A 24,099-nucleotide genomic window follows, 5' to 3' on the forward strand; every position below is an offset into this window, starting at 1 on the left:
GGAAAGAATATGAAAAAGAATATGTATATATTCTTTTATATATATGTATATATATATAACTGAATCACTTTTCTGTACAGCTAACATTGTAAATCAACAATACTTCAATAAAAAAATCTTTAAAAATGGAAAAAAAAAGAGAAATTGCTGTAGAAATGCTGATAAAGTAAGTAATATTGGCTGGAAGGATTAGGAAAGCTTCCTGTAGGAGGCAATTATGGTGAGCCCTGGAAGACTGGCTAGAATTTCAAAAGGGAGAGATCTGGTAAACACTAGGAGTAAAGGCATAGAGTTGGAATCAAACAAAAAGCTGACTGAGGCCCTTATGACCAGCCAGTTTCTCAGGAACAAGAATTATTTGATTAAAATTTCATCGTCTACTCAGGATATAACAGTCTCTAAGTATGTAAAAAATTATAATACTAGTCAACAAGTATATTATATGAAATAAACTAAGAGTTTAAATACAGAAATACAGATCTTGGGCATGTAATGACCAAGGGTGAAACTGGTTCATTTTCATATATGCAGACTTAACAGGGATGAAAGAAACATACTAAGATTCAATCAAAATAAGCAAAAAGGCAATTCTTTAAAAAGATTTCCATTAACATTTACAAATTAGACATTTCCTGCAACCTCTGCAGGCAGGCTAAACCAAAACAATGGAATCCAACTGAACTGAACGTACTTGGAAGCAGACTGGAGGCTCTAAGGACTCACATGGATGTGACAGAGAAGACACTGTAATCCAGATCCTTTCTAGTAGGTTTTGACTGCTCTGTTTGTCTGAAGTCATAGTCCACAATCTTAAGTAATTCTGAATGGTTTTAATTTAGCCCAGGATGGATCATGAGGCAATGATCCTACTAAAACAAACTTTTAAGCTGCTCTGTTCTACAAGTTGGAAGGGAAGGAATGGAATGGGATTGGTCACACTGTTGATGGGCATCAGCCAAATGTATCATCCCTTATCCTCCAGCACTACTGATGAAGACAGTGGCTTCCGCAGATAAGACCTTACTCAGTGCCTGAGCAGTTCTTGCTTTCTTCTTTATCCTCGGCAGAAACTGATGCCTTTTTGTACTGTTCGCATTCATTCCAGGAAAATACGGAGGAACAGCTAGTCTCCACTGGCCTGCTCCTATAGGAATGGCCTGGAGCTTCTGCAGAAGGGTCCGTATGCACACCGGGAGCTCTCAAGTCCAGGGATGGAGTTGCACACTTTGGAGACCAGCTTTCCTCAAAAGGAGACCCAGACCCACTGGGAGAGTCCTCATTCCCCCTACTCCCCGTCCTTTTGTCAAAGCCCAGGAATGTGACCTCAGACTGGCTGCATTCAAAGGGAGTCTTCTGAGTCATTCTATCTTTTCTCAAACTTTGATCATGAGGCGGCGATGGATTATTCTGGTTTTCATCGTCTTCCACTGGAATGCTTGGAACATTATCAAAGAACAGAGGAGAAGGACTCCTGAAGGACCTGAGGGATGTGGGAGGATCTTCCGCAAAATACAAGCTGGCTTGAGTACTTTCAAGAATATTTAGGACCTGAATAACCAAGAAACAAACACACACTGAATGAAGTCTCAATAACCTCTCCTTTAACCCTTTTTTCTGTCTACCTATTAAGGAATATTCTCTTTTTTTCATGATATAAGTTTAACTAATGTGGGAGACCTGGATTTTATCCCTAAGTTGGGAAGATTCCCCTGGAGAAGGGAATGGCAACCCACTCCAGTATTCTTGCCTGGAGAATCTCATAGATAGAGGCTACAGTCCATGGGGTTGCAAAGAGTCGGACACAACTTAGCAACTAACACATTGTCTTTACAGCATTTGAAATGAGAAGGAATTAAAGATTAGCTAAAATTCTTCACGTTAATAACTAAATTAAGTGACTTGAAGTAAAGCAGAAAAGCCACTGAACTGAATTCAACATCAAGAGATCTGGAGTGTCTTGCTGGTCCAGTGGTTAGGAGTCTGCCGGCCAATGAAGGGAAAACGGGTTTGATGCCTGGTCCAGGAAGATATAACATGTTGCGGGGCAACTAAGCCTGTGTACCACAACTACTGAAGCCTGCACACTCTAGAGCCTACGCTCTGCAACAAGAGAAGCCACTGCAGTGAGAAACCTAAGCACCGCGACTAGAGAGTAGCCCCTGCTTGCTGAAACTAGAGAAAGTCCAAGGGCAGAAATGAAGACCCAGTGCAGCCGAAAATGATAAACAAGTAAATAAATAAAAATTTTTTTAAAAAGAGGAGAACTGACTTTAGGCCAAGATTGCCACTAACTACTTTGTGACCTTGGACAAATCTCTGATTATTTTTTATTTCAACCTTAATATGTGAAAGATTGGAAGGGGTCAGGGAAGAGTGAACCCAATCCATAGTTCTCAAATACTAGAGCTACCTAGGGAAGCTCTCTTAAAATACCTTAAAAAATCTCTCTTAGACCGACCTAAAGATGCTCATGAAAAAAATGTATGGAGATAGGGGCCCAGGAATCTGTATTTTAAAAGCTTCCCAGTTGATTTGGATGTGCAGCTAAATTGAGAACCATTAACCTGATATAAAATAACATACCATCACACATACATGTAATTTTAAAAATACATATAAAGAGCTTTATAATTTACAAAGTGTTTTCACACACATGACCTCATTTAATCTACACAAACATAATTATCCTCACTTTATAGATGATAAGGCTGAGTCCCTTTCAGAAAAGGAAATCACTATCATAAGCCAGTAAGGAGCAGACCTGTGGCTTAACCCCACGTCTCCTGGCTCCCAATTTCATGTTCTCTCCACTATGTATTCAGAGCTCAAAACTGCTAGTTACATAGCTCTTACTGGTGGTGTCAGGTCTAGAACACAGCTCTCCTGATTCCCAGGCCAATAGTCTTTATATTCTGATTATGTCAACTCCTTGTTTAAAAACTTTTCCATGGCTCGACAACAGATTCAGGATGGAATCCAAATTCCTAGAATGGAATTCATGTCCCTCGATCACCTGGAACCTCCTGTTATTTTAAAACAGTCCAGCATTTCCCTCTCTGTCATCGTACTTCCATGATGCAGGATTATCTGCAGTCTTGGTGCCATGGAACCCACTGCACCTCGGAGCCTTTGCAGGCATAGAGTCTCTCTGCCTAGAATATCCCTCCGTCCTAAGGCCACCTAAATCCAACCTGTTCTTCAGATTATAGCTCAGTTATCACCTCCATCAAGAAACTTGCTTGCTGGGACATATTCTGACTCTATGCTCCCATACTGGCCTGTGTTCTCATCTATCATGATGCCTATCTTCTTGCATCGAAATTCCATGTTTATCAGTCTTGACTCTGCATTTGGACTGTGAGCTGAGAGCAGCAATTCAGTATCTGATCACTGTTGCATCACCAGCACCTAGTCCAAAGTCTGGCACATGAAAGCAGGTACTAAATAAATATTTGTTTATTATAAACAAATATCTAGATGATTAAATTGATGGGTAGATGAGTAAGTTTAAAAATCAATGAGAAATACATGCTGCGTTTTTAAAAAAAATTTGGCCACACCATGTGGCATGTAGGATCTTAGTTCCCCAACCAGGGACTGAACCCAGGCCCTGGCAGTGAATGTGCCTGAGTCCTAACCACTGAACCACCAGGGAATTCCCATTTTATTGGACCAGATCTCTTAATGAATGTTGAATAAACTATTCTCTCCAAATTATTCACTTATGTCTTTTCATCAGTTTTTTGTGGTTGCCCTGGTTCTATCCAGTGACGCCCTTTCTCAGAGTACCAAACTTTCTGATTTAGAAAAGCCGTCTATTAGGCGAGAAGACTCTGTTGGAGGCTGCAGTTGTCACACTGATAATCACTTAGATACACAGTTTATCCAGTTTAGATTTTCCATGGTTCCACAGACTGTTTTTAACAAAATCACATGTATACGCACTTCATCCATCGATGGTCTTAATTTCGCCCGCGTTGCAGCACACTGGCCTGCCAAAGAGAACAGCTTGGCGGAAAAATTCTGTGGACAGGGAGGCACTTTCTTATCTAGAAAGGAGATACATGAATCGAGGCCTCTTTTCTCCATCAGTTCTATAAGAAGATCCCGCTAGGAAGAAAAGAAGACAAGCTCATCATTTAGAACTCAGAATCGATCAGAAAAGTGACCAAGAGGTTGGGGCAGAGGTGGAGACAACTCTTACCAGCTGGATATGCTTTGGCTCATCTAACACCACTTTACAACCTGTCAGAACTTCCATTATTACCTACAAGGAATATATAGAAAGTCAGCTACATAATATTAATAATATACACAATAATTATTATAGTATTATAAATATTATAAAAAGTGAAGTTGCTCAGTCCTATAGACTACAGGCTCCTCCGTCCATGGGATTTTCCAGGCAAGAATACTGGAGTGGGTTGCCATCTCCTTCTCCAGATCCTCCCGACCCAAGGATTGAACCCAGGTCTCCCGCATTGTAGGCAGATGCTTTACCATCTGAGCCATACTTGTAATTAGTTGTGGCTCTTTTTAAAAAATTTTAATTGAGGGATAATTACAATATTGTGTTGGTTTCTGCCATGTATCAATATGAATCAGATACACATAAGCCCTCTCCCTCTTGAACCCCCCTCCCACCTCCCACCCCATCCCACCTCTAGGTTGTCACAGAGCATTGGATTTGTGTTCCCTGAGTCATACTGCAAATTCCCACTGGCTATTTTGCATCCTGGAAAGGGGAATGGCAACCCATTCCAGTATTCTTGCCTGGAGAATTCTATGGACAGAGGAGCCTGGCAGGCTACAGTCCATGGGGTCATAAATAGTCGGACACGACTGAGTGATCAACACACACACACACACACACACACACACCTATTTTACATATGGTAATATGTATGTTTCAATGTTATTCTTTTAAATCATCCCATCCTTCCTTCCCCCACTGTGTCCAAAAGTCTGTTCTCTATGTCTGTATCTCCTTCGCTGCCTTGCAAATAGGTTTATTAGAACCATCTTTCTAGATTTCATATATATGCATTAATATATGTTTGTTTTTCTCTTTCTGACTTACTTCACTCTGTATAATAGGCTCTAGGTTCATCCACCTCATTAGAACTGACTCAAATATATTCTTTTTTACTGCTGAGTAATATTCCATTACACTAACACTCCGTATGTACCACATCTTTATCCATTCATTTGTCAACGGACACCTAGGTTGCTTACATGTCCTAGCTATTGTAAACAGTGCTGTGATGAACCCTGGGTACATGTATCTTTTTTCAGTTAACCTCAGTACTGAATATAGTTCATTCTAATTAATCACTTTGTGTTTTACTGTTTGATTACATAAAATTAATGTAGTGATAGAAGACAATGAGTAACAGGAAATCAAGAGGTCTAAAAGTTAAAGTCTTTAAAACAGTTCTTAGAATTTAGAGCATTCTTGGTGATAAACTCTTCTCCTTCATTAACTGGTAGTTGGTACTTACAATTCCAAAGCTGTAGATGTCTGTTTTAATGGAGAGTTTGCCTTGTCTGATATACTCTTCTGGCATGTACCACACATGCTTACTGCTGCTGCTGGTCATGCTTATGGCAGAGCTTTGAGGTTCTAGGTGAGGTCGGAAGTGCGCCATGGCAAAATCAGTTAGTTTGGGTTGAAACTGATCATCCAGAAGTATGTTTGCACTGAAATTGTGATTGTAGGCAAACAAGACAAAAACATCATAAAGGTATTCTGGTGGAAAACAACAGGACAAGCTTGCTTTCATATTTGATCAATTCCAAATAGTCATACATTACTTTCCATGAACTTTTTAGAGGAGATTTTCTCATTTTTTTCTCAAAATATAAATCCAAGCATTATATAAAACCTAAAACAAAAACCTGACCTAGGGACAGCAGTTATTTCAAATTTACAGGTCTATATATGGAGTTGGTGGATGAAGTTGATGTTTTGTCAATAGGAGAAACTAAAGTTAACCAAAGCAGCTTTCCTTGTGTTCTACTTACATGTAATAAGAACATTGAATGAGTTTTAATCAGATAGTAATTAAGTATCTGATATGCACAGGGCTGTGCTGTGGAATGGTTGGCTTAGAACCACTAAGCCAATGCATTAGAGCCAGATCCTATCTTTGCTCTAGCTCTAGATTAGAACAAACGTGTAGTTCTTAATGACTTCTTCCCCAGATGTACACTTCACTTATTCAGATCAAAGCTGGGGCTTCTGGAGATGCCCTGATCACTGGGTACCTAAAGTAGGAGTCTGCCACATGTGCCAGGAGGTAAGGTGGGCAGAGAGGTTCACTAACTCTCATTATCAGGACCCAAGCTTCTACCCCTCCAGCTTCTGCCACTCTGAGAGTCTGGCTCTCTTCTGTACCCCTTGCCTTACCACTGCCCCCCATTTTATTTCAGCAATAAGAGGAGGAATGCAAAGATCTGAGTGCCAGATTTTTAATGTCAAGCATCTCATCCTCCCTTCTTCTTCCATCTGCGCTTTAAAGAACCTAAACTTAACTTAAACCATAACTTAAAAGAGAATGCAAAAAGCTGAATTTGTGAAACACTTAGAATCTGTAAAGAACAGGTCTTTTCCAAGTACAAAAGGGGAAAGAAGCAGCAACAATACTCATAATCTAATCCATTTATTTGATCCTCAGAAAAACTGGGGAAGTTTGCAGCAGCTGGTGACTCATACTTCTGTTAAGGGTTAGGCAGAGGGGTGCTGAGTAACCACAGCATGTTACACAATAAAACCCACAGATGACTTTGGGTCAGTGAAAGGCCATCAATAAGAATGCGAAATTGTTCCAGGGCACTGCATTCACACTTTGAATAATGGTATTTGGTGAAAAGACAAGTTGTTTACCAGCAGACTTTAGTGTATAACACAAATTTTAAGTTCAGTGATTTACTCTGTTCTAAATAAAGGTTAATGGCAGCTGAGGAAGAAGGATGTTCTGTTTTAGGAAAGTGGGAATTCCAAAAGGCCCTTCAACAATCAATTCTACTCAAACTCTTTCTCCTGCTTCAACCCCAAATAGAATATTCAGACATAAAGTGCCTTCAGCTACCTTGCAGGTCAACTGAATACATTCTTTCTATAGGAGTAAAAACAGACTAACAAAATAAAGACAACATAAAGTAACTAAAATCATGTAACAATATAATGTAACAAACAGGTGCTGTGCAGGCTATGCTTAGTCACTGCTGCTGCTGCTGCTGCTGCTGCTGCTGCTAAGTCGCTTCAGTCGTGTCTGACTCTGTGTGACCCCAGAGACGGCAGCCCCTGAGTCATGTCCAACTCTTTGCAATCCCAATGGGCTGTAGCCTGCTAGGCTCCTCTGTCCATGGGGATTCTCCAGGCAAGAATACTGAAGTGGGTTGTCATGCCCTCCTCCAGGGGATCTTCCCAACCCAGGGATCGAGCCAGGTCTCCTGCACTGCTGGTGGATTCTTTACCATCTGAGCCACCAGGGAACAGGTAAGAAACACCCAATGGCCCACACCTTCGACTTAGTGTTTCTACAACCTATTTCTTTTAGTCTTTCCCACAAGCTACTTTCTGTAGCAGAGAGACCATCAGCTCTCTAGAGAATTCTTCTGGCAGAAGGACTAGTCATGGTTCAGTAAGGTGATGGGAAAAGTCACACTAAGTGGTGAGTTTGTATTCTGAATCTGGGGATGTTAGTTCATCTCTCTGTAGCTAGGGGTCTCTAGGACAATTCTTTTTGGGTACCTAAGCCCTTCCAAAGTTATGAGAATTGCTTTCTTTGCTTACATTTGTCTCCTAATTTAAAGCTGAAGTTCTTGGGCCTTAAATATAAAGCAAGATGATACACCTAGATTATAATGCAGGATCTGAATCTAAGTGCAAATTTTATGTTTGACATGTAAGCGCATGACTGGTTTTTAAAGATATATATTTTTAATTTTAGGAAGAGTTATTGGTGCTTAGTAGCCCAGTCCCTGAGTACTTTGCAATACTCCAGAAAAGTCCAGACTTCACTTAATTGGGTTCGGAGATAAAGAGCACCCCACTGGGTTCTAAATGACAGCCTGAGGCAATAGGACAGCTTGCTGTCTGTGTCCCTGCTGTTTGAAGCACTAAGACACCCCTCACCAGATATCTTGCCTTCCCTCACCAGATGTAGCAAGACAGTTTCTGTATATAAACCTGCAGATTACTGGGAAAAAGCATACACATCCTCCCCGCGCCAACATCAGCATGCAGTATATCCAGCATAAATGACACAAAACTGAAACCCTTACTCCCCTTTTGGCATAAACAGCCTTCTCGATCTTTCTCATTGACCTAGGCAGCACTTAGTATTATGGCTTGTTTTTGCTTTATCGGTACCTAATAAGTCCTAGGCTCTCTTGAGTAAAGGCTTAGTCAAGAAGGGGTAAACCTCCTTTCAATGTGAAATTTCATCTCTGATCAAACTAGCGCAACTTCCCTAAGCCTTGCTTTCCTTGTAGGTAAAAAGATCTGATAATGCAGACATCACAGGGTTGTTGTGAGGGTTAAATGAGAAAACCTAAGAAGAGTGCCGGATGCACAGGGAGGGCCTTGAGATTTGTTCTGAAGGATACAGGCTGCCCACTGTCCATCCTATACTCGTCTCTACCTGAAAACACCACTGGACCTGCCCGGGTAACTCTAGAAGTTTAAAGACATCAATTTGATGTAACAAAGGTACAGGGGTTGCAGGATAAACCTGAAGATCTGAACATCCTTGGGTTAATCAGTTTCAATGCGTCAGCTTTATTTCAAAATTGTTCTAGAGAAGTGTTGGAAGAACCTGACTAAACTAATATTCTCAGGTATTTTAAGACCATGGGGATAAACATATACATATTGTTTGGTATGTATGTGTGCAGGCATGTATGTATCCATGTATATAAGTATACACTAGAGCTTAGAGACAGTAGCGGTAAATAAAATTACTAGGGGGAATTTTAATTTATGTAACATTTGTTTTGGCATCCCTTAGAAAAAAAATGAACATATATGGATATTTTAGAAGAAGGCAGGCACTAGCAGGAAAATAGAAAAAAAAAACTAAGGAAAAGAATTACTATATCTAAAATGTTTTTGAAAAACAAAAGTAGTTTTCTTGCAGGGTAGGGGAAAATGGAGAGGGAGGAGACTGATGGTTATTTAAACCACCAGCCAAATAAACATTTGCATTCCCTGCAGGCTTTCTATCCCTGCTAAACACTGAGCTGGAGCCCAGCAGCCTCATCACACACATCAGGCCTTGGGAGTGAAGGCAGGAGCTTGGGTCCTCTGGCAAGGGTGACATGGTCACAGGAAGGAGTCCCTCTGCGGTACCCCATCCCCTTCCCAACCACTCAGTCTTTCTATTCCCTCACAAAGGAAATTCCCCATGCACTTACTACGCCCATACATCTCTGATCAATTTCCACTTTTAAAAAAAATTCATTTTTAAGCAAATGGCCACTTCCTTCCTTTTTTTCTGAGACCACCTCCCTAGTAAGAGAGTTTGTTTCACTTGGCAGGAGACCCACGGCCATAGCATAAGACAAAATGATCTTGTAGGAAACATTAGAAATGTTCCCCAAGATTACCTCGCTTTGGCAACATGAACAAGAATGAATGTCTGGGATGAAAAATGCCAGGGATAAAACGCATTTCAATTTAAAATCGTTCATAAATGTGAAAACAATTAAGCTCGCTGAGGGATACGATGGAAATAACAAGAAGGTTTACTGCTTTCAGATGCTTTTATGTGATCCCGTAATTCAAAAACATCTTTGTTTCCCCCAATAAAAATGTGAGTGTCTTTTGCCAAGAATAAAGACTTCAACTCTTCAAGATTCTTTTCTTTAAATCCTTTTCCTCCTCAAATTCCACCATCTGGAAATGAATTTTGTTTTTATAACATGCTCTTTTTGAAGAGTTCAAGTTACTAAGACATTTTTGGGCTAACTAAGCCAGCAGACTTCTTGAAAATAGCTTTGAAATGTGGGCTTGGCTTCCTCCTTGGGTGTTCTGTGGCTGTGTCCCTGATAGCGTCTTCCTTCGAAGACTATTTACTCTCTGCTTGCACAAGGTGAAGATTCCAAATGCAGACCACCAAGCCTTACCTCCCCACCCCCTGCAAAGTCTGCTGCCTGCAGCAGTTTTCACTAGAAGCCCAACATCCACGTTTCCAAATTTGCACATGCTAATTACGTTCTCCTCTTCTGCCCCATTTCCCTGTCTCTGCTGTTGAAACCAACATGCTCCCAGGAGTCTCAGCTTAATGACCTAATATGAGCATGCTGTTCAACCCACACAAGCATGGAACCCCATCTCCTCTCCTCCATCTATCGACATGTGACCGAGGCAGGTTACTAACCTCTGTAAATCTCAGCTTTCTTCTCTGTCAAACCAATGATAACACCAATGATGTGTAAACTCAGTCCTCTGGCTTTCACTGAGTTCCCTAATACGTCTCTGCAGCCTATCAGTCACAAGGAATGTGCTAACACTTATCACTGCGGTCAGGATGCATATGTGCTTGCTAAGTTGCTTCAGTCATGTCTGACTCTGTGCGACCCTATGGACTGTAGTCCCCCAGGCTCCTGTCCGTGGGGATTCTCCAGGCAAGAATACTTGAGGGGGTTGCCTATTCCCAGCCCAGGGATCGAACCCAGGTCTCCTGCATTGCTGACAGATTCTTTACCGTCTGAGTCACCAGCAGGGAAGCCCAAGAATACTGGGGTGGGTAGGCTATCCTTTCTCCAGGGGAACTTCTCAACCCAGGAATTGAACCAGGGTCTCCTGCAATGGCAGGCAGGCAGGTTCTTGACCACTAGCACCTCCTTGGAAGCCCCAAGTAGACTGTGGTTACTGCTGTACTGGGGGCTTTCTTTGTGTTCCCCTTACCTGGAAAGTACTTCCCTCCCTCTTAGTTATCCAATTCCTCTATGCAGCTTGATTAATTCCCTCCAGAAAGTCTTCACTAATCTGAATTCCAGTGGCCCTTTTCTCCAAGTTCCTACTGTACAGCCTGTACTCTTTCACGTGGCACTCCCAGAGAGGCCAGCTTCTGTTTGCATATGCATAATGCTGAATCTATAGAAGATACTAAATAAACATCTGATGATATAATCAGTTTGTAAATGAAGAGAATCTGAAACCATACGTAGCCTTGGACCACTCGGCATATGGCAAATATGTGGCCCAAACGCTGCCAAGACATCCTCCCATATTCTTGGCAGACATCACTAATTGACTTCAGAAAGTACCCACCCCAGATTCCCTTTCAACTCTGCCCATGGGAACTCATTACCAACCAATCCAAGATGGAATGTGAGACAAAACTGATTTGTCATCGCTTCTATAAGCACAATTGCTTTTTTTTTCAGATGAGGCAAATGAGGCCCAGCTGGTTGAAATCACCCATTCTATGCAAAATAGCTTATGCTAAAGCCTAGTGCTCCTATCTCTCTGCTCAGTGCACTTTCAACTTGTAGTTAACCAAAAAAACACATCTTTTTATTCAGCTACTCATAAAAGATTAAGAACCTGTTGATTATAAGGCAGAAATGAAGTGAATTTTCTCTCTTCTTTCTTTTAGCTGTAGGTAGGTAATTCTAGTGCCAAAACAATGGCAAATGGGTGAGTCACTGGAAGACTCACCCTAACCCTAACCCCGCCCCTTCTGGTCTAATGCCCACCCCTTCCTGTCTAATACAGAGGAAGTTCTGACAATCAGAGCCGCATCCAAATAGAGCTCTAACAAGGTGCTGTGCCAGGGTCCAAGGACAGGTCAGATGAGACACCCGAGTCTCCATTAGGTGAGAGGAACTATACTTACTGCCAACTCCTGGGCTGTGCTTCACAGAAATGAGCTCATTTCATCCTCACAGCCCTGGGAAGAAGAGCAGAGGTTCCAGTTCCAGACAAGGAGACTGTGCCCCAAGGAACTGATTTACCCAAGATCACACAGCTGGAAAGTGGTAAAGCTGGCCTTTGTACTCAGATCTGGCAGAATCCGAAGGCCACACCCTCAACCAGTGACAAGAGATGGGAGCAGCAATGAGGTCACTGGGGTGGCTGCTGGAGAGGGGGCAGGACAGGGGCAGGACTGGGGCAGGACAGGGGCAGGACTGGGTCAGGACAGGGGCAGGACAGGCGGCAGGGCAGGGGCAGGGCAGGGGCAGGACTGGGTCAGGACAGGGGCAGGACAGGGGGCAGGACAGGGGGCAGGACAGGGGGCAGGACAGGGGCAGGACAGGGGGCAGGACAGGGGCAGGACTGGGTATGTTTCTGGAGAACGGGTGTGTCAGGACTTTGCCTGACCTGCTCCAGGATGAGCAGGTGTCACAAGGTGCCTCCTGAAACCTGTCTGAGTGCATCCTTGCTCCAAGTTGGCCTGGGTAAGTAAGCCTTGGTCAAGATTTACAAAAACATGGGGTCACATCCTTCTCCTGCAATAACCCCTAGATTTGTGAGGCTTAGAGCATGGGACAAAACCAAGCAGGTGTAGTTGTACAGAATTTGAAATCAAGAAGAGGTCCAACTTGAGATGATCTCGGCTGGCTCTGATGCACAAGTGAGGAAACCATGGTCTAAGAGAGGGAGGCAGGACCTGGGCGGGAACAGAGATTTCTGGTGCTCTTCCCAGGTCATCCCCAGTGACGGCATTTCATTTTGCTCAGACAAAAGGTGCTGCTCACACCTTGGGCACCAGGCTACTGAAGGATGATCTTCCTTACAATCTTCATTTTCAAACTGTTTTTAAAACCACCAAAGTATGAGATTATCAAGCTTCTCTGTAGATAGAGTGACTAAAATGAAACTTTGGGATATTATCCACTAACTAACTAAAGACTCCTTGAAATTTCTGATTCCCCGGTTTGATATAAAAAGGTCTGATGCTAAGTTATTTTTTTCCCTAATAAATTTTATTTTTATTATAAAAGAAGATGTAATCCTTAAATAAGAATTTAACATCAAATAGAAGTAAAAAAAAAAAAAAACTAAGCCATTAAATGAAAAGCCACAGTCTCTCCATCTAATGAAGTTTTATTTATATTTTGGTCTGTTTCACTTTCTTTTAATTCCTGAATTTGTAATTTTACAAAGTTATAATTGTATATTGTTTACTATTTCAATGTGTCTTTTTTCACTTACTGTCACTTTATATATACTGTATGTTACTTCTTATGATTAAAAGCAATGTTTAAAATGTCAAATGATGTATGGTAACTCTTCTGTGACTCATTGGTCTGAGGCCCAAATACAGAAAAGAAAACAAAGGTAACAATATTTTCCATGTCTCACTTCAACAAAAACAGAGCCCAGACTTACCCACAGAAAAGGTCACTGTTTAACACAGTTTGAGATGTCCTTTGTTGAGCCAGTAGGCTGTACAAGAAAATGACATCTGTCCTAGAAGCTGCCTTTCCTTGCAAAGAATGAGAAAATGAATATGATGAAGTCAGAAAAGCAGGGATTTCAGACCTTCCTGAAAGCACATGGCTATACACAGAGGGACTGAGAATCAGGGAGGCCCAAGATTAGAGCCAAGTGAAGGATTCATTTAAGAAATTCAGGAAGGTCATCCAGCTCAGCCAATTCACGTTTGGCCAAGACTGCTGGGAACTGAATGCATTACCATCTGACAGATGTTCAGTGCCCTGAATGAAATGAGCTGGTCTCATTCCAGTTTCTAAAGAACAGGTGTACACATCACCAAAGAAAAGAGGGAAAGTCAACTGTTATAGTTGGCACTCATTAACATCTTCCCTGGCAGGCTCGGCAGAAAGGCCTAGAGTTCAGAGGCTGTGGAGGGGGCTGACTGGCCCTGGAACAGAGAGGGACATACTGACGAGCCTTTGTGAAACCACAGTTCTCACATCAGTGCCCATAGCCTCCACATTCCACACCTTGACACATGCCTGGGTGGGTGTAATCTAAAGATGGTTATGTTGAGTCCTCGAACCCTTTGGAAAACCCAGAAAGGAAACAATCAGCATCAGCCCCTTTACCAACAAAAAAATAAAATAAAATACACTGCCAGCTACATTTCCAGTTCAAATCCTGCCCATCCATGAAATTCTCCCCTTCTCTGATCAGATCTCTTTTGGTACTCATATCTATATTACCTGGTAGGCATTCTGTCTAACAGTGTTATTTAAGTGATATTATAGCTTGGCACGGCTTCCCTGGTGGCTCAGTGGTAAAGTATCTGCCAGCAATGCAGGGGACGTGGGTTCAGTCTCTGGGTGGGGAAGAGGCCCTGGAGGAGGGCATGGCAACTCATTCCAGTATTCTTGCAGGGAAAAATCCCATGGACAGAAGAGCCAGGTGGGTTACTGTCCACAGGGTCATAAAGAGACACAACTGAAATGACTGAGTGCGCGCGTGTGCGCGCGCGCACACACACACACACACACACACACACACACATAGCTTGGCACATCTAGACAAATATCTGAGATACTATTCTGGAAGAAACAGCCTCCTTTTAAACTGTGATACCACCTAAGAAACTCCAGAAACTTTCTGTTCCCATTTAGATCCCAGAGAGAAGAAGCCTCAGAGTCCATTGTAAGAGCCTGGCTTATCAAACCCATGTTGTCCACCTAGTAAGTGTTCAAAGTATCATCCAACCCTCAGCCCATCACTTCCTTATTTTTATCCACTCTTTCCTTATTCTCCAATCTCTTCCTCTTTTCTCCAACCAACCCTTCTTGCTTTCATTATATACCCTGCAATTCTTCACTCTGGTCCCCTGAACAAATTACTGCCTTCCACCAGGAATATTGTCCCTTCCTTCAACCAACCCACTGTCATAAGAGCTGGCTTAGAACTATCTAATTAGAATTAACCTTCTCAGACCAAACACATATTGGGCATATTTAGTGTCGTACCATGTATTATATTCTCTGTGTTTTTATTATCTTATCTGATCACCAGGTTGAAGCTTCCAGTTCAAGACTATGATTATCAATGTTTTCCCCCACTGCGGTGTAACTCAATGCTTTGCACATGGCAGATGTTCCATAAATACTTGTGAACTAAAAGGAAGGTGATTTTCAAACTGTTTGATAAACATATGCTAATACAGAAATGATTTTTATTAAAATAGAGCTAGTTTGTGGTTCCACTTTTCAAACACAATAAATTGATGATAGAGGTAAGTGCTATGGGCTGAATGCTTGTTGTTATTCAGTCGCCAAGTCATGTCCAACTCTTTGCAACCCCATGAACTGCAGCATGCCAGGCCTCCCTGTCCCTCACCATCAACCGGAGTTTGCCCAAGTTCATGTCCATTGAATCGGTGATGCCATCCAACCATTGCATCCTCTGTTGCCCTCTGCTTCTGCCTTCAATCTTCCCCAGCATCAGGGTCTTTTCTAATGAGTAGGCTCTTTGTATCAGGTGGTCAAAGTATTGAAGCATCAGCTTCACCATCAGTCCTTCCAATCAATATTCAGGGTCAATGTCCTTTAGGATTGACTAGTTTGATCTCCTTGCAGTTCAAGGGACTCTCAAGAGTCTTCTCCAACACCACAGTACAAGAGCATCGATTCTTCGGTGCTCAGCCTTCTTTATAGTCAAACTCTCACATCTATACATAACTACTGGAAAGACCATAGCTTTGACCATATGGACTTTTGTTGGCAAAGTGATGTCTTTGCTTTTCATTACACTGTCTAGGTTTGTCATAACTTTCCTTCCAAGAAGTAAGCATCTTTTAATTTCACGACTGCAGACACCATCTGCAGTGATTCTGGACCCCAAGAAAATAAAGTCTCTCACTGTTTCCATTGTTTCCCCATCTATTTGCCATGAAGTGATGGGACCAGATGTCATGATCTTAGTTTTTTTAATGTTGGGTTTTAAGCCAGCTTTTTCACCCTCCTCTTTCACCCTCATCAAGAGGTCTTTAGTTCCTCTTTGCTTTCTGGCATTAGAGTGGTATCATCTGCATATCTGAGGTTGTTGATGTTTCTCCAGGCAATCTTGATTCCAGCTTGTGTCCCCCGAAATTCATATATTGAAATCCTAACTCCCATTGTAATGGGGTTAGGATGTTGGGCCTTTGGAAGGTGATTAGGGCATAAGGGCTCCGCTCATGGATGGGATTAGTGCTCTCATAAGAGACTCCAGAGTGACCCCTCACACCTTCCACCAGAGAAAAGATAGCACCTGTGAACCAGAAAGGGAGCTTGCCTGGGAGAGAGAATTGGCCAGTGCCATGGTCTTGGACTTCCCAGCCTCTGGAGCTGTGAGAAACAAACATGTAACGCTTATAAGCCACTCAGTTTATAGTATTTCTGTCAGAGCAGTCCAAATGGACTAAGACAAGAAGTAAAAGAGTGAGAAGTAAAAAAGCTGGCTGGCCATCACATCTCAGCCTCTGCTACTCCTACCACTTCCTGACTACTGTCACAGGAACTAGCTAGCATTTAGTGAGTGCATCCTCTTTGCTAAGCACCATGTATACTTTATGCCACTTAACCTTAAGAGGTAGAAGCTCCTGTGTTCAGTCATGTTTGACTCTTTGTGACCCTCTGGACTATAGCCCACCAGGCTCCTCTGTCCGTGGAATTCTCCTGGCAAGAATACTGGAGTGAGTGGCTATGCCCATCTCCAGGGGATCTTCCCAACTCAGGGATCGAACCTGGATCTCTTAAGTCTCTGCACTGAAGGAGGATTCTTTACCACTGAGCTAGCAGGGAAGCCCAAGAAAAGAGATTGCCCAATGTGGGGCTCGAACCCACAACCCTGAGATTAAGAGTTTCATGCTCTACTGACTGAGTCAGCCAGGCTCCTTCATTAGCATTTGTAGGGGAAACAAGCTGAGACTTAAAAGAGGCAAGCAATTGGGTCAGAATCACACTTTTAAGTGAAAAGTCGGCTTCTTAAAACAGATCTGTCTGATTTAAACAACTGTGGATACTGAACCAAGAGGAAAGGACGGGAAGAAATGCGAGACAGCAAAAGAGACACAGGTGTATAGAACGGACTTTTGGACTCTGAGGGAGAGGGAGAGGGTGGGATGATGTGGGAGAATGGCATTGAAGCATGTATCAGTTCAGCTCAGTCCAGTCGCTCAGTCGTGTCCGACTCTTTGCGACCCAATGAACTGCAGCACGCCAGGCCTCCCTGTCCATCACCAACTCCCGGAGTTCACTCAGACTCATGTCCATCGAGTCAGTGATGCCATCCAGCCATCTCATCCTCTGTCATCCCCTTCTCCTCCTGCCCGCAATCCCTCCTAGCATCAGAGTCTTTTCCAATGAGTCAACTCTTCGCATGAGGTGGCCAGAGTACTGGAGTTTCAGCTTCAGCATCATTCCTTCCAAAGAAATCCCAGGGCTGATCTCCTTCAGAATGGACTGGTTGGATCTCCTTGGAGTCCAAGGGACTCTCAAGAGTCTTCTCCAACACCACAGCTCAAAAGCATCAATTCTTCGGCACTCAGCCTTCTTCACAGTCCAACTCTCACATCCATACATGACCACTGGAAAAACCATAGTCTTGACTAGACGGACCTTAGTTGGCCAAGTATTGTCTCTGCTTTTGAATATGCTATCTAGGTTGGTCCTAACTTTTCTTATGTTCAATACAGGATACAGGATGCTTGGGGCTGGTGCACGGGGATGATCCAGAAAGATGATATGGGGTGGGAGGTGGGAGGGGGGAATCAGGATTGGGAACCCATGTACACCCGTGGCGGATTCATGTCAATGAATGGCAAAACCAATACAGTATTGTAAAGTAAAATAAAGTAAAAATAAACATTTAATTAAAAAAAAGAAAGAAAATCATTTAGAGATGTTTTGCAGAACGCCAGCCAGCCAGCTCTTGTGAACTGTAGTGGCTGCAGGGCCATGGGCCCAACCCTCCCTTAGGATCCAGGAAGGCACACACCCCCTGTGAGGGAGGGGTGGCTGCTGATGGCTCCCAGCTAAGCCCCAACCTGGGAACCACCAGCGGCAGAAGGGAGTTGCCTCACCCCCTGTACAGCCCCACTCATGGCTGGTAGGGTACAGGGGTGCAAAAATCCGTGCCTTGCCTCATCTAGGGACAGCTTTGAAGGGCCAACCGAGATTGAGCAGTCCCCACGGCATCGGCCAAGACCTCTGGTAGTGATGGACTTTAGTCACTCAGTCGTGTCTGACTTTTGCAACACCATGGACTGTAGCCCACCAGGCTCCTCTATCCAGGGGATTTCCCAGGCAAAAATACTGAAGTGGGCTGCCATGCCCTCCTCCAGGGGATCTTCCTGGCCTCTTCTATAAATACAATACCCCAGCTCAGCAACTCCAAGTCTCCAATTCTGTCTTCCTCTCTTACTCTTATTCTTCCTGAGAGCACTCAAAAAACTCCCCTGCAGGCACCTCTCTGCCACTGCACCTATTTCCCGGGAACTGCCTGAAGACACTAGCCAACCCTGAGAAAGCAGCAGCCGGGGTCACAGCCTGTGCTTAGACCTAAGAGTGGGGGAGGGACGCTGGAAGAGCGCATGCACTTCTCCCCCCCAGTGTCCCTGGGGAAGCCCTGTGACTCAGGCAGAGCTTGAATCCGCGCCCTTCACCCCAGTGTTCCCTTGGGCTCCCATCGGTGGACTTCCCTCTCTCCTTCTCCCATCAAGCACCAAACGAAGAAATTAAAACAAAAGAAGAAACTCCACTTATTTATTTACCTACCCAGTAAGAGAAACCTGTATGCAGGTCAGGAAGCAACAGTTAGAACTGGACATGGAACAACAGACTGGTTCCAAGTAGGAAAAGGAGTATGTCAAGGCTGTGTATTGTCACCCTGCTTATTTAACTTCTATGCAGAGTACATCATGAGAAACGCTGGGCTGGAAGAAGCACAAGCTGGAATCAAGATTGCAGGGAGAAATACCAGTCACCTCAGATATGCAGATGACACTACCCTTATGCCAGAAAGTGAAGAGGAACTAAAAAGCCTCTTGATGAAAGTGAAAGAGGAGAGTGAAAAAGTTGGCTTAAAGCTCAACATTCAGAAAACGAAGATCATGGCATCCGGTCCCATCACTTCATGGGAAATAAATGGGGAAATAGTGGAAACAGCGTCAGACTTTATTTTGGGGGGCTCCAAAATCACTGCAGATGGTGATTGCAGCCATGAAATTAAAAGACGCTTACTCCTTGGAAGAAAAGTTATGACCAACCTAGATATTATATTAAAAAGCAGAGACATTATTTGTCAACAAAGGTCGGTCTAGTCAAGGCTATGGTTTTTCCAGTAGTCATGTATGGATGTGAGAGTTGGACTGTGAAGAAAGCTGAGCGCCGAAGAATTGATGCTTTTAAACTGTGGTGTTGGAGAAGACTCTTGAGAGTCCCTTGGACTGCAAGGAGATCCAACCAGTTCATTCTAAAGGAGATCAGTTCTGGGTGATCTTTGCAAGATGAGTTTGAGTGAACTCCAGGAGTTGGTGATAAACAGGGAGGCCTGACGTGCTGCAATTCATGGAACTGCAGAGTCGGACACGACTGAGTGACTGAACTAAACTGAACTGAAGAAGGACAGAGAAGCCTGGCATGCTGCAGTCCGTGGGGTCACAAAGAGCTGGGCATGACTTGATGACTGAACAACAGCAACTCAGTTTGAACATATATTTGTGCACCTATAGTGCTGAGCTTCTTGGCTTTTTGGCTAAGATCAAGTGGTGGCTCAGATGGAAAGCATCTGTCTATAATGTGGGAGACCTGGGTCCGATCCCTGGGTCGGGAAGTTCCCTGGAGAAGGAAACGGCAACCCACTCCAGTACTCTTGCCTAGAAAATCCCATGGACGGAGGAGCCTAGTGTCCATGGGGTCGCAAAGAGTTGGACACGACTAAGTGACTTCACTTCTCACTTTCATAGTGCTGAGCGGGCTACGAGCTGGGTAGAAGAGGGATTGTTTTAGTTTGCAGGTGGCCACCTTGGCCCGCCAGAACCAACCTCAGTGGTTGATTCCACTGACTTCTGAGACTTTCACTATCCATCTGTGTCCCAGGTCCCCTGAGGGTGCACCAATTTTATGTTGATTCTATAAAGTCACTGGTAGTTGATGAATTACCACACTGCAGCAGGAGAAAGTGGGGCTTCCCTTGTGGCTCAGATGATAAAAGAATCTGCCTGCAATGGGGGAGACCCAGGTCCAATCCCTAGGCCAGGAAGATCCCCTGGAGAAGGGAATGGCTACCCACTCCAGTATTCTTGCCTGGAAAATCCCATGGACAGAGGAGCCTGCCAAGCTATAGACCTTGAGTTCACAAAGAGTGGGACACAACTGAGTGACTAACAGTTTCATCTTCCCAACAGGAGAAGCTACCTAGTGGTTGTGTCCCCAGCCCACCTTTGCCACAGGATGAAGTAAAATCTAGAGGCTTTTTATATGAAGTTCACTTCACCAGAAAAACAAAGTAAGCAATCAGTTCCTCTTCTGCTCAACTGGAAAGCACACTAAAAGCTTTTTCAAAGATGCTAGATGATGGCTCAGAAGAGGCAGAGCCTTTTAAATCCAGTCTTCCCTGCTATTCAGCAAAGGTGTATTTATTTTGGGACAAGTCCATCATGAAGGGCACACAGGAAGAATTCACAGTGTGGAGGTTTGGAGGGTATCTACTCTCTGTCTGAAAGATTCATGTCTGCTGAAGAGGGAAAAAGATGGAAGATGTTGTTTCTCATCTTCTCATGGATCAAGAAGGAACACTGGGAGTGCTGCCTGGCTTGTCAAGGGGAATATGTACAGCTAGGAGGCAGCAGGCTCAGTGGCAATGCAAGACACTGGAGACTCAAGGACAAAGAACTTAAATTGCCGATTACTACTGTTAATCTTGTGAAAAATCCCTGTATAAGCCACTTACTCTTTTCTTAGACTTCACTTTGTTTGCTTTTTAAGTGCAATGAATACAGCAGATTGTTTCACAGTTTGCTATGCAGAGTAATTAATAAAACACACAAAACTGTCTATCCTATACTGCTCATCAATAATTCCTAAAAATAATATAAACTCTTCCATTGGCAATACAAATGTAGCTTTTAAAATTCAATAGACATGTTTTCATTAAAAAGCTAAGATTTTAAGTACTTCCATGAGAATTCTAAACATACAGATATATATCAGGGAAACTACAGATAGAAAATAGGGTGAAGTCTGACTTACCACTGATGATGAAAAAGGAGCCTTCAGGTGTAACCTAGAGCTCTGGGATAATTTACCTGGATATACTGCCACAGACGACAGAGCACAGTTCCGTGTTGTGCAAGTACTGGATGGCTTTAGATGCTCCTATTAATACACTGATTCGAATGTGCCAAGAGAGTGGGGCTGTGTTATCCTGAAAAGACAACAGTGGTTGGTTTCGTTGTATTTTCTGAGTAAAGACCATGTTTGTATTTACTACCTAGGTGTATGCCAGAATAAACTCTAATGATAAAGTGGGCAGAGGTGAGTGAATCAATATTTTAGTTAACCATAACCTATTTTTAATTCAAGATGGGTTTTCCATGCTGGTTCTAGGTCCCTTTATAGGCAATGAAAATACCCAATAATTTTAATGTCATATAAATTTAAATATGGCTAATAAGATAACTATGCTTAAAATTTCATTGTATAAGATTTTTAGTTTATTTGTGGCACAATAGTGTGGGTAATTGAGAATAATCTGTTTTTATTCTCATCTTAATTGCAATTTTGCAAATTTGGAATCCATTTTTTAACTTATCTTTCAAAAACATCATAAGAGAAACCATGGCATTTATTCAACCTCCTTCTTTTTAAGTGTATAGATATCATTTTTATGTCTACCTTTCATATTGAATGATACTTTGCATAAAGTTATGCAAATAAAAATCACCTGAGAAATAATGGTAATTGACATAAACTCATTTGAGACATGGTACCAATGAGGAGTGAGGACCCAGCAACTCTTTTGGCCACCATTTAGCACAACACACAACAATTCGGGTATTTATGCAACCTTCTAAAAGTAAGAAATTAATTCATGGAGAAGTCCTCTACTTCCTTGGGAAACCCACTGTTGGCGTCCCCTCACATGAACACATGTTGGCTTCCTGGTTTTCTCAGAAGGTTTCAGCAGCTCCCCCAGGGCTTAGAGGGTCAGAATATCAGGCAGAGTGATTGATATGACTTACTACACACTGTAATCTGTCAAAGAGTGATCCATTTCTCATATATGGATAAACCAGGCAAAACTTCTCACTCTCTGTAAAATATGCAGCCAACTCCAGTATGTTCGGATGACGGAACCTTGAAACAAAAGATTTTTTAAATCTATCAAACTGGTTATTCAAATAGGAAATGAACAACACTCTGTTTGGGGGGTGGTAAGATGGGCTGTGGAACCGGCATAAAGCAGAATATAAATGTGGCCGAGAGAGGGAATTTCACAACTGAAATGATCCATTTCATTGCTTTTGGTATACGTGTGCAAGTAAAATCACCAAAATAGAAGAGTATGGAAGACTGTTTTCATTTATCCCTTTACTGAATGCTACTGTGTCAGGGACTAAAGTACTAGGCACCAAGTCACACAATTAAGAGACATCCAATGCCTTCATGAAGTTTGTATTGTTACCTAAGATCCATGTGACTAGTAAAATCTGACGTTGAAAAACACACCACTGATTTTTAAATCACAGAATTCTATGTCCGTATTGTATACATTTTTCAGGTTCCTTTTTAAACTATTTCTTGAAGGCGTGTGTCATCACAGTGAAAACCAATGTAACCCTTGTAACAGCTATGAAATATAAAGCATGTGAAAGCCACACATACTGTGAACTCAGTTAAACAATTATTTACTGAACACCTTTTATGTCTTAGGCAAGCTTTATTGTTGTTGTTTAGTTGCTAAGTTGTGTCTGACTCTTTTGTGGCCCAATGAACTGTAGTCCACCAGGCTTTTCAAGGCATATTTGGGGATATTAAAACAAATAAAGCTTTTTTTTACAGAAAAAATAGTGCTATATATAAAGTCCTATTATTCATTTCTTCAATTGTAAAGCTTACCTATGAAACATATGTGCATACACACACATCTATATAATACATACATATATATTCTTGGGCTTTCCTGGTGGTTCAGACAGTAAAGAATCTGCCTGCAATGCAGGAGACCTGGGTTCGATTTCTGGGTTGGGAAGATCCCCTGAAGGAGGGCATGGCAACCCACTCCAGTATTCTTGCCTGGAGAATTCCATGGACAGAGGAGCCTGACAGGCTATACAGTTCCGAGGGTCACAAACAGCTGAACATGACTGAGCGACTAAGCACACATATATCCCTTCTGAGTCCCTCTGTTCCTACTTCAAGAAAGGGAGTGTGGGTATATGTATGTGTGTACGTGTGTTTGTGTGTGTGTGTGTGTGTGTACATAAACACATACACAATCCATTAAGTAGTTCCCTCAATTTATAATACATACATATATATTCTTGGGCTTTCCTGGTGGCTCAGACAGTAAAGAATCTGCCTGCAATGCAGGAGACCTGGGTTTGACCCCTGGGTTGGGAAGATCTCCTGGAGAAGGAAATGGCACCCCACTCCAGTACTCTTGCCTAGAGAATCCCACGGATGGAGGAGCCTGGTAGGCTACAGTCCATGGGGTCACAAAGAGTCGGGCATGACTGAGCGACTTCACTTTCACTTTAATTTTATAACAAAAAAAAAACTCATGCTCAGGTATTAGCATAGATTTTACTTTTTCTAAGATGTCTACTCTGCCACCCACCCCATCCCCAAGTTAGCATTTCCTCCTCCCTCACCACTCTGTGTGTGTGTGAGCATGTTCGGTCATGTCCAGCTCCTTTGCGAGCCCACAGACTATAGCCCACCAGGCTCCTCTGTCCATGGGATTTCCCAGTCAAGAATACTGGAATAGGTGGTCACTTCCTTTTCCAGGGGATTTCCCCACCCCAGGGACTGAATCCATGTCTCCTGCATTGCAGGCAGATTTTTTAACCACTGAGAAACCAGGGAAGTCCTCAGCACTCTGTACTTGCTTTATTATTTAACTTACTGAAACTATCTGTTGTTTATGTACTTCTCTCCTAATTCCATTCCAGA

At 42.8% G+C, this 24,099-nt stretch overlaps 1 protein-coding gene across 1 annotated transcript in view; it reads right to left on the minus strand.

Moving 5' to 3' along the window:
• Window positions 589-24,099, minus strand: part of IRAK3 (interleukin 1 receptor associated kinase 3) — a 57,040-nt gene continuing 33,529 nt past the window's right edge. Inside the window, exons 7-12 of the mRNA XM_018047978.1 lie at window positions 22,167-22,281; window positions 21,231-21,349; window positions 5,502-5,700; window positions 4,205-4,267; window positions 3,946-4,110; window positions 589-1,548 (exon numbers count right to left, since the gene is read on the minus strand). Of these exons, the coding sequence (XP_017903467.1) occupies window positions 1,021-1,548; window positions 3,946-4,110; window positions 4,205-4,267; window positions 5,502-5,700; window positions 21,231-21,349; window positions 22,167-22,281 (1,189 nt within the window). The 3' untranslated portion in view covers window positions 589-1,020. The remainder of the gene's footprint in view (window positions 1,549-3,945; window positions 4,111-4,204; window positions 4,268-5,501; window positions 5,701-21,230; window positions 21,350-22,166; window positions 22,282-24,099) is intronic.

The sequence above is a fragment of the Capra hircus genome, chromosome 5, assembly GCF_001704415.2.
Source record: "Capra hircus breed San Clemente chromosome 5, ASM170441v1, whole genome shotgun sequence".
Taxonomy (NCBI): Eukaryota; Metazoa; Chordata; class Mammalia; order Artiodactyla; family Bovidae; genus Capra; species Capra hircus.